At 37.7% G+C, this 16,817-nt stretch overlaps 2 protein-coding genes across 3 annotated transcripts; one reads left to right on the top strand and one right to left on the bottom strand.

Moving 5' to 3' along the window:
• Positions 1-521: 521 nt before the first annotated feature.
• LOC139934891 (mitochondrial import inner membrane translocase subunit Tim21-like) lies at positions 522-3,856 on the bottom strand. The gene is made up of 6 exons (XM_071929312.1): positions 3,677-3,856; positions 2,699-2,986; positions 2,163-2,323; positions 1,368-1,441; positions 1,097-1,196; positions 522-657 (listed from the first exon to the last, which is right to left on the bottom strand). The coding sequence occupies exons 2-6, from the start codon at positions 2,979-2,981 to the stop codon at positions 568-570; spliced, it is 708 nt and encodes a 235-aa protein (XP_071785413.1). The 5' UTR covers positions 2,982-2,986; positions 3,677-3,856; the 3' UTR covers positions 522-567.
• A 1-nt stretch (position 3,857) lies between these two features.
• On the top strand, positions 3,858-16,780 carry LOC139934888 (solute carrier family 66 member 2-like). 2 transcript variants are annotated; one of them, XM_071929308.1, is made up of 6 exons: positions 3,858-3,945; positions 4,926-5,458; positions 5,829-5,962; positions 6,523-6,639; positions 10,412-10,628; positions 12,890-16,780. In XM_071929308.1, the coding sequence occupies exons 2-6, from the start codon at positions 5,226-5,228 to the stop codon at positions 13,098-13,100; spliced, it is 912 nt and encodes a 303-aa protein (XP_071785409.1). In that variant the 5' UTR covers positions 3,858-3,945; positions 4,926-5,225; the 3' UTR covers positions 13,101-16,780. The 2 variants fall into 2 exon arrangements, with proteins under 2 accessions (XP_071785409.1, XP_071785408.1); XM_071929307.1 differs by lacking the exon at positions 6,523-6,639.
• The last annotated feature ends 37 nt before the right edge of the window (positions 16,781-16,817 follow it).

Raw genomic sequence — 16,817 nt, 5'->3', positions numbered from 1 at the left:
TTCTGTGTTTTTGTTTTTGAAATAAAAAATGTGCAAGTTTGCTTTTCTTCTTATTCATTATTTACTGTAATTATGGGCTTTTTATGTTCTGAAAAACAGGGTGTTATTCTGCGGTGTTGAACATATACAATTTATTTCATCCAACTTTACTTATATAGGTAAACAGGTCTGGAATTTTAACTCTGAGAAAGCAAGGCCATTCTCATTTTGCAAAGTGCACTTCCATTTGAACATTTTGGAGGCTATTGGAGACTTATGAAGGGGCACAAAGGCCAAAACTAGGGGCAAGAGAAACAATGGCCTGCGTGTAATTCCAGCCCTGGATAAAGAACTTAAACATTCTATAAAATTATTCTGTTGGCAGTATTTTTGTGAAAAGTCCAAACTCACAAACAATTATCTGGATTATTCATGCATCAGTATTGAGATTCTTTGCTTTTCCATCCTTATGAAATTCTAGGGAGATTATTCTCCAACAATTCATGCAGCCTTCATTGTTATTCTCTTGATGATCTTTACTCTACATCCAGGAAAAAAAACACTCCAGCAATATTTTCGCCACAATGTTCATCTATTGTCTTCTAGTACTATAGTCCTATGTGGATAGCCGTCCATTTCAACAAACAAATAACGATAGTCATATCTGCCGGTCTTTCCCTGCAAGAAATCAAACATAACAATTATTAAGACATCTTTATAGGTGTTAGTTTGCATCGAAGATGAAGAATATAATTTTCATTTTACCCTTAGTACTTTCCCAGAATTCTGTGGAAAAAAAAACCCTACAGGTAAATCACTCGGTTGGGATTCAAACCCACAACCTTTGCTTTGCTGGAACATATGAATTACCACTGGACCACCAAAATAGCCTAGCCAAGTGTCTATAGGCAATCCAAATCCTATGTATTAAAAGCAGGTACCGCAACTATCTCCTTGATTTGTACACCAATGCTACCTTGACACTTCATCAGTTGGAGAAATAATCATGGGTTTATTGTCATCGTGTTTAGATTTGGGATCTTTCTTAATAAGCAAATCTATAGATACACAGTGGAAGTGAAAGCTGAGTTGACCAAAATGACATTGAAATATTTACCTGTTGGACTTCTAGTTGTACAGTGCCCTTTCTCTTTGGGCCTTGAATGTAAAACTTCATGCGCATATGTTTCACTCCATCTTGTTCAAATTCCAAATGGCTATAGATATAAAATTAAAAAAAACTTTTAAAGAACAAGTTAGAAGAGTGTAGAAATATTATCTTAGACAAGAAGCAATATAACAGGAATATTTTGTAAACAAAGCATCCACTGTTTTGTGTGAGTTGAAGTAAAGGAATGTAATAGCATTGAATACGTTTAACCTCTGACCTGACATGTCTCCTTCTGCCTCTCCTAGTTGTTTCTCCAAAGCCTTTGATTGGTTGTCCAAGCTCTTCAATGATCTGCATACCATGAATAATGTATGAAACCTTAAAACTGTCTGCCAATTGCTATGAAGTGTAATCTGCATTCCAGAATGACTCACTGACTGTGTTTTTTTATCCCTAGGTTCCACAATACTATTTATAAGAGATAATAATAATAACTATTGGTAGTTCTTACAGTGCATTTCACAATAACCGTCTCAATGCGCTTTACAATTACATTAGTGCCCTGGTCACTGGGCCAATAACATTCCTTTAATCTTTCTCAGCTCCCATGGGAGTTTACAACCTGGGCCCAATTTCATAGAGCTGCTTAAGCCAAAAATTTGGCTTCAGCAAAAAATTCATTGCTTAGTAAAATCAGATTACCGGACAAGACTCCACTCAATTGTTATGCTAAGTAAACAACAGCTTAATACTAGTGATAAGCAATGTATATGGCATGAAACTTTGGCCAGTAACATGTGTAAAATAAGCGAGCTATTTTCGTGATTAAGCAATTTTTTTGCTTAAGCAGCTCTATGAAATTGGCCCCTGGGCAACAAGCGCTTCAAAGGTTTTTTTTCATACACAATATCAATCTCTACCCTCAGTTGAAGAGAGGCAATTATAAGTATCTTGCACAAGGACACAGAACCAGGACCCACACTACGATGAGATAACAACCAGAACTTGAATTCGATGCTCATAAACCACTCGGCCATGACACTCAATAAGATAATATCATTCTCATTCTTACCTCATCATCTTTTGAACAAAGTTTATAAGCTTTGGTGTAAACTGCATTGGGACTGCTTGAAGCGAACAACTCACGACCAATGGCATAAAACATAATAGCTGTAACACCAATGCCTACGATAACAATACCCATGTAGCTGGCATCCTTTCCTGCTTGAACCACTGCCCAAAAAAAAAGACAAAACAATTTTAACAATAATTCTTCTGCTGCTCGATTGTTGATGCAGCGAATGTTTGTAATCTTGGGCAGAAAGCTGGCTTTACAAGTTAATAGTTTTGTTTGTTTAGATGATCTTCCCATCAAGGGAACTCGGCAAACTCACACAAGGGGATATAAACACCAAGCTGGCAACACTCAATCTCTCTCGTACAAAGATTAGGATTAGGAACTGTACAAATCGAGAATTTGTGATTAAGTAACTAGATGAAAATACTCATTGTGAAATCAGCAGTTAGCTTGGTAGGATTTGAACCCACAACCTTGTAATTGCAAGTCCTGCAGTTGACATCTTCATATTGACCCCTTGCAATACCAACCTTTTCGACCGAGTGTAATCTCTCCTTGACTGGTGCCCTGTACTCTCTCGGCAACCTGCTTACTCCTCTGTTTCTCTGTTGCCATAAACCGCTTCAAAACAAAAGTTTGTTCCGTTGTTATCTGTTTGTTCGGTGTCAACCTGACGGCAGCCACACATGATTGGTGACTGGGTACTGTACTGATGAACTTGTAGTTGTAGCATTGTCCTGGAAAGGACTTGGTTGCGAGTTGGTAGACGGTCTGCGTCCAGCAAGACGCGCGGATTGGAATGAAGATTGACATATTTCCTTCAAAAGAAAGCAAAACATGTCACATTAGATTACATCAACGACGAGTGTGAATAAAAGTTTACATACTGAACAATTTCATGTATAATCAAAGTAGCACTTCTTGTTGTAGAGTTGTGCTGTAAGTTACTTTCTAAATTCTAGGCCTCCTTGTTCTGGTTCTGGTTCTGGTGGATTACTGCACAATCTCTACATATCGGGATGTACACGTGCAGGTGACTGAGCAGCAATGATTTACATGAAGTGAGCCCCCTGTAGGTAGATGCGGGCCTATATTAATTTATTACCTTATACCTAGACCCAGTAACTGGGGCGCTGAAGTTTTGACATTACTAGCTAGTACGACCAATAATGAATAATGTCAAAATTTCAAAAAAAAGGAGTACAGTAACACTGTTAGTGTTACTGTAGGCCTACTCCTTTTTTTCGAAATTTTACTAACAGTGACCCAGTTACTGGGTCTACCTTATTATACCTTATAATAGTGTATACTTTTAATTGTGATAGCCTAGACCTATTTTTAAAAAAAAGCTAATTTATGTAATAAGGCCTATGCCTGTTGACAGTAGGCCAATATTAATTTAATTATCAATTCAATAATGACGAATTCAATCATTTAATAATAAATTAAAAAATCAGGAGAAAACTTCATAATGAAAAATTATAGATTTCTTTGTTTTATTTCCTCACCCTCAGCTTCTGACCCTCAGCTCAGTTTCAGCATGCACTCCTCCTTCTTCTGAGTTGGTTGTCAAACCCCAATAAAACTCTCAAACAACAGTCCCCAGCATTTGGTCAGCATTGTTGTTGTTCCTGCACAAAAATAAAGTAATGATGTGAAAATAGGGCGCCCTCCATTGTTCGCTCGTGTTCGCAAGAAAACATACAGAACAGAAAGTCGTCGACACAACAAAAGCAAACGGACTCTCAAGCAAACAAAACAAAAAAACAAGAAAGAGGTATGTGGTAGTTATTTCCTAAAGATTCTTTGATTTTGAACTCTTCGAAACATATTTAGCCCTAACATTTTCATGGTAATTCATTGTTTCAGGTTTTGTACAGTTGTCAGTTTGTTTTTAATTTGTGAAAAGCGTATGTCACTCGAGATGTCGAGATGTCCACGTACTCAAGAAAAGTACGTAGCCTACCCGCATAGCCTGCTGACGGCGCCGCGATGGCCCCCATTTGCACGGGGTGGCGTCGACGCGTGCGGCGAATGGGATAACTTTCGGATGCTATATTATTTCATAAACCATATCGAAATCAAATTCAATGAAAAAGTGGTGGCGCCATACGGAAATTTTTCTCTAATAAGTCTAAGGTAAGTACTCAAATGAGATATTTCTTTTGGTAAAAGTTTACAAAAAAAGTGGTGGCACAGGATCGTAAAGTGGATACCCGGAAAGTTGTTCGGATGACTTTCCGTATGGTGCCACCACTTTTGCACTCATTTTTACAAAGGAAAAAGGGATAATTCATTGAGGTAAAGTAGATAAGTACTATTATTTCATACTGAATGAAAAAGTGGTGGCGCCATATACGGAAACTTTTACGGAAACATTTACTTAGTCCATAAAGGTAAAAATCAGAATTTTTGCCCTTTCGGTAATCGGTACCACTTATCATTTTTATATGGCCGCTTCCACTGGGCTGGGTAGCGAATCAATCAATCAATCAATACAGTGGCCCTGGTATACTCTTGACTACTATGACGTTCGTCCGCTATCGTCTCCACAAAGAGATGATAGCAGATCGAACCTCATAGTTCTAGACTAGCTAGATGTACATGTATCAAGCAAAGTCATTTAAAAAAAATATTTTAGGCTCTACAGTCGCAGACATGACAGAAAGAGTTCACATTACACTCTTAATGTTTCTGACAACAAGAATCCTCATCAGAAGTGATTTTACACCCTACCCTTTTCTTCTTGTTTCACAGAACACTACAGGACAGCAGTATTTGACATCACCTGACAACCCACCTGGTAGATTCTCAACAGACCGTGACAGTATGGCCTCGATCTTTAAGGTCTTTGATGGTCTACAAATGAAGAAAGACATCAGATAGTGATATTGAGAAGTTAGAATCACCCAGAAAACATCTCTATAGATAACCAGTGCCCATCTCCTTTGAAACAGAGGTCTGCGCTATATAGACTTCAATATTATTATTATTGATATTGATGTCTTAGTATTTCAAACAGAAAGAGGAGTTGCTTGACGGAGTCCTAACTACATTATGGATAACAACGTATTAGACGAAGTGGCCAATTTTGGCATGCATATACCGCAGATACATTTTACTTTGAATAATCTAGTATCATGGGTTGCGTCAGGCTGTATGATCTTCGGAGGTATAGTGCCTTTTGTTCCTCAGTATATGGACATCAGAAGAACTGAGAATGTGGACGGTTTCTCAACCTATGTTTGTCTCACCCTGATGTTGGCTAACATTCTGAGAATATTATTCTGGTAAGAAACACAGACGGTTGTAAACGTAAATATTTGTAAAAGTAAATTTATGTAGTTTTAAGTTTGAGTGACTACAATGTTAGGAAATCCCTGGCCAATATTATTAAATAATAATACTAATGGATGTATAGATCGCCTTATCAGGGGTCAATTTCATAGAGCTGCTTAAAACCATTGGACCCTTTCGGTGCAGAATTTTATTTTTTAAACAAATTGAGAAAACAGTAGGGGGGGGGGTAGTGTACATGTAGGAGGGAAGGGGCTGGTTTGGCCACAAGAAGATATAAACACACAGGACAAAACCAAAGCTGGGAAGAGGGCCACAAAATAATGAAAACTTTAATAAAAGATGTGTTTCTTTCCTCACCAGGTTTGGTCACCCATTTGAAATTCCTTTACTTGCACAGAGCGTCATCATGTTAGTCACAATGATGACGATGTTACATCTATGCACCAGAGTCAAACGTATACAAGAAATCTCCATTGGTAAACGGCGCTTCATAGGTATGTGCTTTGAGTCAAATTCAGTTTTGTTGTGTTTTTTATTTTTTTATTTTTGGGGTTGAACAAATAATTGACTAGAGTGGGCTTTGAACCAACGACCTCCAGATTAACGTGCCGGCGCTCTACCAACTGAGCTATCTAGCCCTATATTGGCGGTGTCCCTATTTTGTCAATATCTTTGTTCGGGTGTGCCAGTCAGAAGCCATACAACCGTTAACTGCCGTGTAGCCAGCGATCACACCCAAATTACGATACAACCTGGGAAGCAGAAGCTAGGGGATGCGACTTTTTGTTTCAGATATCAATATAAACCACAAGGGAAACTGACTGGGTAAATTTGTAAATTATTTTGGGGGTTGAACAAAGAATTGACTTTGTTCTTTTGTATATTTTTTGAAAGCTTCTTCATTAGCACATTCTATCAAGAAAACTAAAACATCTCTGCACATTTCTTTATTCTTTGCTGCTGGATATTTCTCCACGATGAATTTTTTCCCACTTCTGGATCTATCTTCTTTTTTTCCTCCTCTCTCTTCCACATTCATGTCTGTCTGAAATAGAAATGAAATGCACTGAAACAGCACACCACAAGCACCAAATAACTGACATGCACAACTATTGCGACAAGGCAACCTTGTCTCAGATGAAACCATTTTTATTGAAGAAGACTCTTTTTGGTAGGTTGCACATCTTCGTCTGCCATTTTACTGCAAGACATTTCCCTCTTCATAACTCCAACACTACTCCTGCTAACAGCTCATTCTATCTCATTGGCTTGCCTGCGTTATTTTATTTTTTTTGGTATGAGAAATCGCCTAAAATCAGAAGGCCACAGACCGCCCAAATCAACTGTCATCAGGGGTCGTTGCCACCTACTGCTTGACCTGACACAGGGTTACCCCCTTCACAGTCTGTAAGGGTGTAGGCATGGGTATCATCCACTAGGAACCTGGACCAAGCAAAAATTGAGTGGAGCACCAGCCATAAAAATGCAAATTTGGCGGGTAACCTGTTTCCTGTTACTGCTAAGCAATACAATTCTGTGCTAAGCAAGTTTTGGTGCTTACAGGCTTTATGAAATTGGGCCTCAGCTGGTAGAACAGATCCTATGCACTACCTTCCCTAGTCTTGGTTCCAAGACTCTCACAGTTGTGTAGTCACGAAAACCTAACCGCTGTCTATCACCCCAATAACCACTCGCCACTAGAGGGCGCTTTCATTCCCGTAACCGCTATCACACCAGGAACAGCTCTCAAAGGAGCGGTTCGTGGTGATAGCGGTTATGGGAATAATAGCGCCCTCTAGTGGCAAGTTGTTTGTGGGGGCGGTGAGAGCAGTTTGGAGAGCGGTTGGGTTTTCATGACTACATGTACATGGTTCGTTACTACACAACTGGAGCAGCTTGGAACCGAGACTATACCTTCCCATTTTTGTACGAAAGGAATTATGGTTATGGTACGAAAGGAATTATGGTTAAGTGACTTTCTCACAGGCACAAGTGTCACGACTGGGATTCGAACCCACACTCTGCTGCTGACAACCCTAAAGACTGGGTCTGGTAAACTACATGCACATTGTAGACAGCTTGGCCCTGACAAGCCGAAAAGTCTCAAGATTGGAAATTGATTTGGGTTGATGCTGAATCAACAGGCATTTGTGCATGATGGCTGAATCAACGGGCATTTGTGCATGATGGCTGAAAAGCAAATGGAAAAATTTAAGTGAGAAATGCCAGACAGACAGCTTAATAATTATGGCCTGGCTTTTTTTCTCCAAGCTGCAGTCCCTTTCATTGCATTCCTTACTGGCTTGCTTGGAATTCTTGTTTAAAACTACGAAATATTATAATAGATAATAAATTTGCATCGGGGGATAAAGAATATTAATTTTGGTTTTTACCCATCCACCGATGTGTGTAAGCACTGTACACACATCGTGTATGGGTAAAAACCAAAATTAATACAAATTATTATTTACATGGAGTTATTGAATTCATAACAATACAAAGTTCTTCAGAAGTAGGATTTGAAACTTAAGTGCATGGAAGTATTTATTTAGATGAGGTTTGCAGTAGCACCGTGTTTAAATCTCTTTTGAGTAGTGGTGTGGTTTTCAGAAGAACCGGTCGTTGTCAAAAACAGAGTTGCACCAAGAGAATTGATTGCTAAAATGTATCCTTGTGTGCCCAGATGAAAGACGCAACCCCAAGATGTCAATGGTGAAAGGGTGTATGGAAAATGTGCAAAATTGTGTTTCAAGAAAAACCAAGCATAAACGCTTGATCAGTTTTTTTTCCACTAACTAATGAGCACACGGGACACTATTGGTATTACTCAAAATAATTATTAGCACAAAACCTTAGTTGATAACGAGTAATGGGGAGAGGTTGGTAGTATAAAACACTGTGAGAAACGACTCCGTATGAAGAGGAGTAGTATTTGAGAAAGAAGTAATTTGTCACGAATTTGATTTCAAGACCCTCAGATTTAGAATTTAAGGTCTCGAAATCAAGCATCTGAAAGCGCACAACTTTGTGTGACAAGGGTTCTTTCATTATTATCTCGCAACTTCAACGACCGATTGGGCTCAAATTTTCACAGGTTTGTTATTTTATGCATGTGAGATACACCAAGTGAGAAGACTGGTCTTAGACAATTACCAATAGTGTCCAATGTCTTTAAGCAGCGCTATATGAAATTCGGTCCTGGTTGCAAGATACTACTTTTGCAATGTAATTTTTTTGTTTTGTAGATTAATGAACTCTTTATGCTCTTATTTTTCACTGAGCAATTTTTCAATCACAGTTAAGTAATATTGACCACGTTTATGCTTTGGACAGTTCCGATACTGGTATCCACTGCTTCATTTTTAGCATCATATTTTTCATTACATAACATACTCCCAAGCCTTTTTGAGGTATGGCGGACACAATGCTACAACACTGTAAAGTTGTGGTAAATTTGTGCGTACTGACCATAGAAATAGAACGTATGTTATTCAGTGAAGTGCGCATTTTAGCCGATGCGGCGTTTACACGTAAACCTAATGACCACCAACATGGTGAGCGTGGCATCAGTCGCGGCGTGTGACGCGCGCGTATCTCGTCCGCCATACCTCAAAAAGGCTTGTTGTATGCTCCCCTCTTGTTCTGATAAGCCATAACACTTGTACAAAAGAATCTGATAAGCTGTCCTTCAGTTGTTTTCAATAATATGAATTATTTGTCCTGCTATATGTATGGTTTCAATGGACCCTTTCTCTTGTTGTATGCATTTTGTTTTTGATTTCAACTATTTATGACGAATAACCTTGACGTTACCAGTGTTACCAGACTTGTATTACAATAATGTATAACCTTCAATTGGTAGTGAGGGTATTTTGTTACTGTAAATTTATTAGTACCACAATTATTCTGCAAATTAAAACATCTCAATTTTTACAGACATGTTTTTTTTTAGAAAATCGGATTACATGTAGCTGTTGCAAACTGATTACCAGCCAAAATGACCTGTAATGGTATAAATGCAAAATAATACTAAATGACTTAGTGTAATGACACAACACACATAAACAGGTATTCAAGGGGACAAAATTATTGAAAGTTCCTTTCTATTAATGATTTGTGTGACATTGAAAAGTGTAATCTAGGCTGAAATATATTATTTTTGTATGATAATTTGTTAAATTAGTTATACAGTGTAGTAGGACAGATGTTGTTCAAGAAGTCAGAAATTTGATTGAAACAAATGTAGAAAATTCAGCTTTTAAAAAGCATAATCAAAATAATTTAAGTGATAATTGAGACTGGAGATAAAGGGGTTTAATTAGGATATCTATTCTAAACTACAATCTGTATTATCAAAATGAAGTTTATGACTTCCTTTTTTTAAATGCCATATTAAAGGGAAGGTACACATTTGGTAATTACTCAAAACAAATATTAACTTTGAAACTTACTTAGTAACGAGCATTGGAGAGCTGTTGATAAGATACAACATTGTGAGAAACGGCTCCCTCCGAAGTAGCATAGATTTTGAGAAAAAGGTAATTTCTCACTAAAATATTAAAAGACTTCTAACTAGAAGTCTTTTATTCCCATCTGAAAGCACACATCTTAAGGGTGTTTTTTCTCTCGTCATTTTGTTGCAACTTCGATGACTGCTCAATACTGGTCTTTGACAATTTCCATAAGTGTTAAGGGGTCGATTTCACAAAGAGTTAGGACTAGTCCTAACTTAGGACTAGGACTTAGGACTAGTCCTAACTTAGGACTAGTCCTAACTTAGGACTAGTCCTAGGAGATATACAAATTGCATGGATAGTCCTAAGTTAGGACGAGTAACTGGTCCTAACTCGAGATAAGACTAGTCCTAACTCTTTGTGAAATCCACCCCAGTGCCTTTAAATGCCGTTGTAATCAATCTTTTTGCGTGTTTTTCTTTTTTGCAGATTTTGAAACCAAACATTTTTGGAACTGGACGTACTTTGTGGATTACGTTTTGTTTATTTCTGCTTTCTCCATCTTGGGTGGAGTGATAACGTATCTACTCGCTGGTCAGTCCATCTTCGTGGAAACCTTGGGCTTTCTTGCTGTATTTGTGGAAGCGATGTTGGGAATGCCGCAGTTTTATAGAAACTACCAGAACAAATCAACCGTAGGAATGAGGTATGCTTTGTCTCTAGTGATAATGTAAATTATAATATTAAAAAATGAACTTATGAAGCGCACGGTATCTGACACAAAATTGCCATTCAAGGGTGCCGGCTCGCAAAGTAAAAAATCCATAATTTAAGATGCCTGTTTGAAGCGAGAAGTCTTTGTTTTATCTTTTCATTGACGGTGAAAGTTACAGGCATGTTTTTAAATTAAATAATAGACCACAAGGGAAGCTGACTTGGTAAACTTCCCAGGTTATATCTTAAACTTGGGTGTGATCCCTGGTAACTTAATCCCTGGCTACCTGGCAGCTTACTGTTGCATGGCGTCTGACTGGCAACCCGAACAAAGATATTCACAAAATAGGGAGACCGTCAACTTGGGGATAGATAGCTCAGTTGTTACAAAAGGACAGCAAAACAAAGAAACGCAATGCAGAAATGAGATTCGGGACTTTAGAATGTACTCTTTGTAAGCAGAACCTCTTTATAAAAGGAAAGTTTTTAAACAGGAACATTGTTATAAAGAGGACAGCAAAACAAAGAAACGCAAAGCAGAAATGAGATTCATAACGTATACTTTATAAACATGGTAACTATTTTTAGCAGTGCTCTTTTTAACAAGAACTTGCTATCCTGTCAAAGACCAGTCTTATTTTTAGTTGCATACCATCGTGTACCTTGTGAAATTTGTTAGTACGAAAAACGCATTTTTGATACTGTGACGTCATCACATGTTAAAGGAACACGTTGCCTTGGATCGGACGAGTTGGTCTATTAAAAGCGTTTGAAACCGTTTGTTATGAAATGCACATGGTTAGAAAGATGTTTTAAAAGTACATATACATTTTACAATAAACGGTTACAGAACGCTTTTCAAAGACCAACTCGACCGATCCAAGACAACGTGTTCCTTTAATTTATGATAATTAGAAGTTTTAATGAGTTTTTCTTTGCAGCACTATATCTCAAGAAGTGTACGGCCGATTTATTTTTTTTTTTTCAGTAATAGACTCCTTAGGCATGATAGATTTGCATTGGCTAACAAGGTCAATTCAAACGACCCGGATTCCGGGTCAATTCAAATGACCCGGATTCCGGTCTACAAAACACAAACTACTCCAGGAAAAAACAACTAAACATCTATGGGGGAGCGAAGTTTTCAGACCGGGTCATCCGGGTCATTTCAAGTGACCCGGATTCCGGGTCAATTCAAGTGACCTGGATTCCGGGTCAATTCAAGTGACCTGGATTCCGGGTCAATTCAAATGACCCGGAATCCGGGTCATTTCAAGTGACCCGGAATCCGGGTCAATTCAAGTGACCCGGATTCCGGGTCAATTCAAGTGACCCGGAATCTGGGTCAATTCAAATGACCCGTATTCCGGGTCAATTCAAATGACCCGGATTCCGGGTCACTTGATTTGACCCGGATTCCGGGTCACTTGAAATGACCCGGATTCCGGGTCACTTGAATTGACTCGGAATCCGGGCCATCTCAATGACCCAGATTCCAGGTCAATTCAAGTGACCTGGAATCCGGGTCATTTGAATTGACCCGGAATCCGGGTCAAAATGGTCTAAAAAACACAAACTACTCCAGGAAAAAACAACTAAACATCTATGGGGGGGAGAGAAGTTTTCAGAGCGCAGCACCAAAGCTTTGGTACTCCCTCCTTAGCTGTTCCGACAGTTCAGTTGGAACAGCTATTGAAAATTGTCCGGATTCTGGGTCAATTCAAATGACCGACCCCAGAATCCATGTCATTTCAAGTGACCCAGAATCCGGGTCATTTCAAATGACCCGGGTTCAAAAAAACAACACAACCGATTTTCAAACTTTTTTTCAGTTATGGACGCCTTTGACATTGTACACTCGAATGGGGTAGGTGTGACCCCCTGTTGTCCTTTATTTTATTTTGGTGTATCCAAACATAAGCATAAAATAACAAAGCTGTGAAAATTTGAGCTTAATTGGTCATCGAAGTTGCAAGAAAATTATGAGAGAAAACAAACCCTTGTTGACGATTTTGTGTGCTTTCAGATAGGAATAAAAGACTTCTAGCTAGATTTTTTTTTATTATTTTAGGGAGAAATTACCCCTTTCTCAAAAAACTAGGTTACTTCAGAGGGAGCTGATTCTCACAATGTTTTATACTATCAACAGCTCTCCAATGCTCGTTACCAAGTCAGTTTTTAAGTTATAATTTGTTTTGAGTAATTACCAAAAAAACTGATGAAGCTAAAGTTCTAATTTTGTTTTTCCCACAGTGTGAAGATGGTTTGTTGCTGGTTCTCAGGAGACGTCTTCAAGACTGGTTACTTTGTCGTTAACAGCGCGCCGGCTCAGTTCTGGCTCTGTGGAATCCTTCAAGTCACTATAGATATCGCTATCCTCGGACAAGTCTTCTACTACTCTAAAAATAGATCTCCACAAAAGGTCATCAAAATTGCAGCAACGGAGAATGTTCATATTTCGTGATGGATGTATTATATGAAGCTATCAGATAAATCCAAATATGTATGTAAATATGGTTAGAATGTCAGGGTGCTTCTGCTTTTTGCCAATAAGCCAGATGCGAGTTAGATTTGAATGATGTCTGGTACAATGACTTGCTTAGTTACGATGCACTGCTTACATTTGAATTCCTCAGACTATAGAGACAGTTGCTATGTCAAATGGTTCGGGCAAGTTTTTGCGTAGCAACCTCCTGATCAGCAAACCCTGGTACCATTGTGCCATACACATCCATTCAGAATTGTGTATGGGTGTTCACCGTCTCTTACATAACTACGCAAAAACTGTCTCGATAGTCTGAGGTATTCTAATTTAAGTGGTAACTTGTGATCAAGCACGACACTGCACCAGACTGTATTCAAATCTAATGTGCAAATGGCTTATTAAGTTTGGTTGGACTGTCTGTGGTAGGGATTGGATACCAGACTATTATGGGTCATAGTTCACTGGTTATTTGAATGGTAGAGAGAATACTTCAGTGTATGGAAACGGACTCAAGGAACTTCGTGCAAATGAGATTGGTGTTTGAGCATAATAGGAGACTAGGCCCAAAATCATAGAGCTGCACAAAAAGCGGATAAGCACCAAATATTAGCTTACCAGAATACAGTTACCAGCCAAAATAAAATGTCACATGTACAGTTTGTGACTGGTATCCTGTTCATTTCTGTTAAGCAAAAGTTGTTGAGCAATAATTTTCTCTGCTCAAGCAGCGCTAAGAATTTGGGTCTTGATGTGCTTCCAGTGCCATACATCCTTCAGGTATGTGGTTTCTCCGTTTTAACGGACAATCCTGGGTTTAAACATGAACATAAACCCATATAAAACACCCCGATTGCGGAGAAAGGCTTTTGAAACCAAAGATGCGTCTATGATGGTTGGATTCGTGCTCGCAAGCTGTTTCTCAGTTCTTGGTTATCAGGGATTTTTAACTTAAGTTTTGCTTTTCAGAGAAAATTTGCTATAAAATTATGTATGTTGCTTTTATCCGTAGACTACAAAATACTTATCCACTGTGTTACTTAAAATCTACATTAACACATTTCAGTTCTACATTAGTCTCCTAATTACTTATCCTTGTCCTTGTCATTTGATTGGAGGAACATGCATCACATGTCATCCATTACCTGTCTTTACCACCATGACGCCCAAAAATGGTCTAATGCACAGACACCCGGGTGTCCCCGTCCGATATGGATAAATATTGGATGTTTCGCAGCATTGTTTTCAACCTAATCGTCTCGCCCGTTTGTCCAAACAAGTTGGACAAAGTGTTTACATGGTGTCATCCACGTTGTTTGGAAGGGGTTTTTCGGATCGTTAAGAGTGTGGGAATGACTAAGTTTCAATGTGGGTTTATTGTGAACAAACTTCAAATCAAAAGGATCTATGTGTGTAGAGTTTTATAAAACAAACATTAAATGCATTTCATTTGTGCATTTTTCGCAGAAAATAATTACTTGGTGAAATCTTGCTCTTATTTGACTTGACTTTGTGACATGAAATAGTCCAAGATTTCTCCTCATGATTATATTCTGTGACAATGCACTCGAATCCAACATTTATGTTTTGTGTGGCCCAGTGTAGTCCAGTGGATGGTAATTGTGCAATATGCATTTCTTGGAGGCTTTTAAAGGCATTGAACACGTTTGGTAACTGTCTAAGACCACTTATTCTCACTTGGTGTATCCCAACATATGCATAAAATATCAAGCCTGTGAAAATTTGGACTCAATTGGTCATTGAAGTTGCGAGGAAATTATGAAAGAAATATCACCCTTGTTGTACACAATTGTGTGCTTTCAGATAGGAATTAAAGGCTTCTGGCCAGAAGTCTTTGATTATTTTAGTGAGACATTAACTCTTTCTCAAAAACTACATTTTTTTTCAGAGGGAGTTGTTTCTCACAATGGTTTATACTATCAACAGCTCTCCTTTGCTTGTTACCAAGTAAGGTTTTATTCCAGTTTATATTTTGAGTAATTACCAAAGGTGTACATGCCTTTAACGTTTGGCCACCAACTGCTGGCTGTGCTATACGCTTAAAATAAGTAACTGACTTCATTTTACTATTGTAAAATATTTACGTTTAAAATTTTGAAATTATGGTTTTTATTTAGTTTCTTTTACAAATGTTTGTAGTGAATATTCTTACAATACTTGCCTTTGTCAAGACTGGAGTTGTGGATTTTCCCTTTAGGTGACTTGCTAGTTCTTTCGGGATTAGTTCCAGACAAGTTTTTGACTTCTCTAAACTGGTCTATTAAAACAAATTTGAAGTAATAACAATAATAAAAGACACTTACTTAGTGCTTTAAGCAGAACCTCCAAGCCCTTTACAAAAAGTTAAGCATACAAACCACAACAAAATAAGATCAAGTTAAAAAGTCCATAAAAGAAAAATCACCATTTTTTTTTTATAGAAAAAGAATTTTTTAAAGGGGAGAGGTTACCAGCCAAGATCCTCGCCATCTAGCCACAAAAACAACACAGGAATTTAAAGGCACTGTACAGGTTTGGTAATTATCAAAGACCAGTTTTTACACCTGGTGAATCCCATCATAAGCATCAAATAATGAGCCTGTGAAAATTTGGGATCAATTGGTTGGCGAAGTTGCGAGAAAATGATGAAAGAAAAAAACACCCTTGTTGGATGTGTTTGTGTGCTTTCAGATAGGAATAAAAGACTTCTAGCTAGAAGTCTTTTAATATGAATGGAGAAATTACCTCTTTCTCAAAAACTACCTTTCCAAAAACTACCTTACTTAAATGTTCTATACTATCAACAGCTCTCCAATTCTCCTTACCAAGTCAGTTTTTAAGTTAATGTTTGTTTTGAGTAATTACCAAACGTGTACCTTCCCTTTAACGCACAAAAAATGCATTATTATTTTGAAAATAGATGAGTTTTCAGGCAACTCTTGAGTGAAGTGACTGAAGAAGCTTGGCAAACAATAAGATGGGGAAATTTTTAGGGGAGTTATTGCATAACAATATAAATGTACAACACTTGACAAAACAAGGTTGTACTGTAATACATACCCATTAAAACTTTATTTATTATTACTTTATGATTACTGTTTGTTTTATTAGTTAGCCTATTATTGATTGATTATTATTTGTGTTTATGCTGCAAGTGGTTATAGTTCTCTTTATAGAATAATGATAAGTGTATATATTTTTATCCATAATTTGGTCCTTCATATGAATTCAACAATTGGGCAGTTTCACAGTAACCATAATGACCTTTTCACAAATACCATTGCGCAAGCGCAGACTGTTGAATGAGGTGCATTGTGGGATAGGTATGGATCAAATTCGATAAAATTTGATCACCAGCTAGACCACAATGTACCTAATTCCAAGCTTTACGCACGCGCCCCAGGTGCGAAAAGGTCTATGTACTAAATGTCAACTTCTCAAAATTTCTGATACCTTTCTGATACCTGTCTGATACCTTTATGATTAGTGTCAAATTACTCATTATTAATAAAACTTCTGGCGGGAATGTCATTGATATAAATAATCTGAATTTATGGTAAGTGTATAGTATATAACGATACAATATTTTATGATTCATTCCTTCACGTGTATATTCTTTAATTTTGGGCTGATCAAGTATTTTAAATAAAATGGCTTTTTAATTAAAACAGTGCATTTTAATGTGGTTTTATTTATACA

Source organism: Asterias amurensis, chromosome 3 (assembly GCF_032118995.1).
Source record: "Asterias amurensis chromosome 3, ASM3211899v1".
Taxonomy (NCBI): Eukaryota; Metazoa; Echinodermata; class Asteroidea; order Forcipulatida; family Asteriidae; genus Asterias; species Asterias amurensis.
This window is presented reverse-complemented; position numbering and strand designations above follow the sequence as displayed.

Coding starts and splice junctions, on each gene's coding strand:
- LOC139934891 (XM_071929312.1), bottom strand. CDS start 2,981: ATGTCAATCTTCATTCCAATCCGCGCGTCTTGCTGGACGCAGACCGTC. Junction 2,324..2,698: donor GATTACACTCGGTCGAAAAG/GTTGGTATTGCA, acceptor TTTTTTGGGCAG/TGGTTCAAGCAGGAAAGGAT. Junction 1,197..1,367: donor GGCAGAAGGAGACATGTCAG/GTCAGAGGTTAA, acceptor TTATATCTATAG/CCATTTGGAATTTGAACAAG.
- LOC139934888 (XM_071929308.1), top strand. CDS start 5,226: ATGGATAACAACGTATTAGACGAAGTGGCCAATTTTGGCATGCATATA. Junction 5,459..5,828: donor ATTCTGAGAATATTATTCTG/GTAAGAAACACA, acceptor TTTCCTCACCAG/GTTTGGTCACCCATTTGAAA. Junction 5,963..6,522: donor TGGTAAACGGCGCTTCATAG/GTATGTGCTTTG, acceptor TGTCTGAAATAG/AAATGAAATGCACTGAAACA.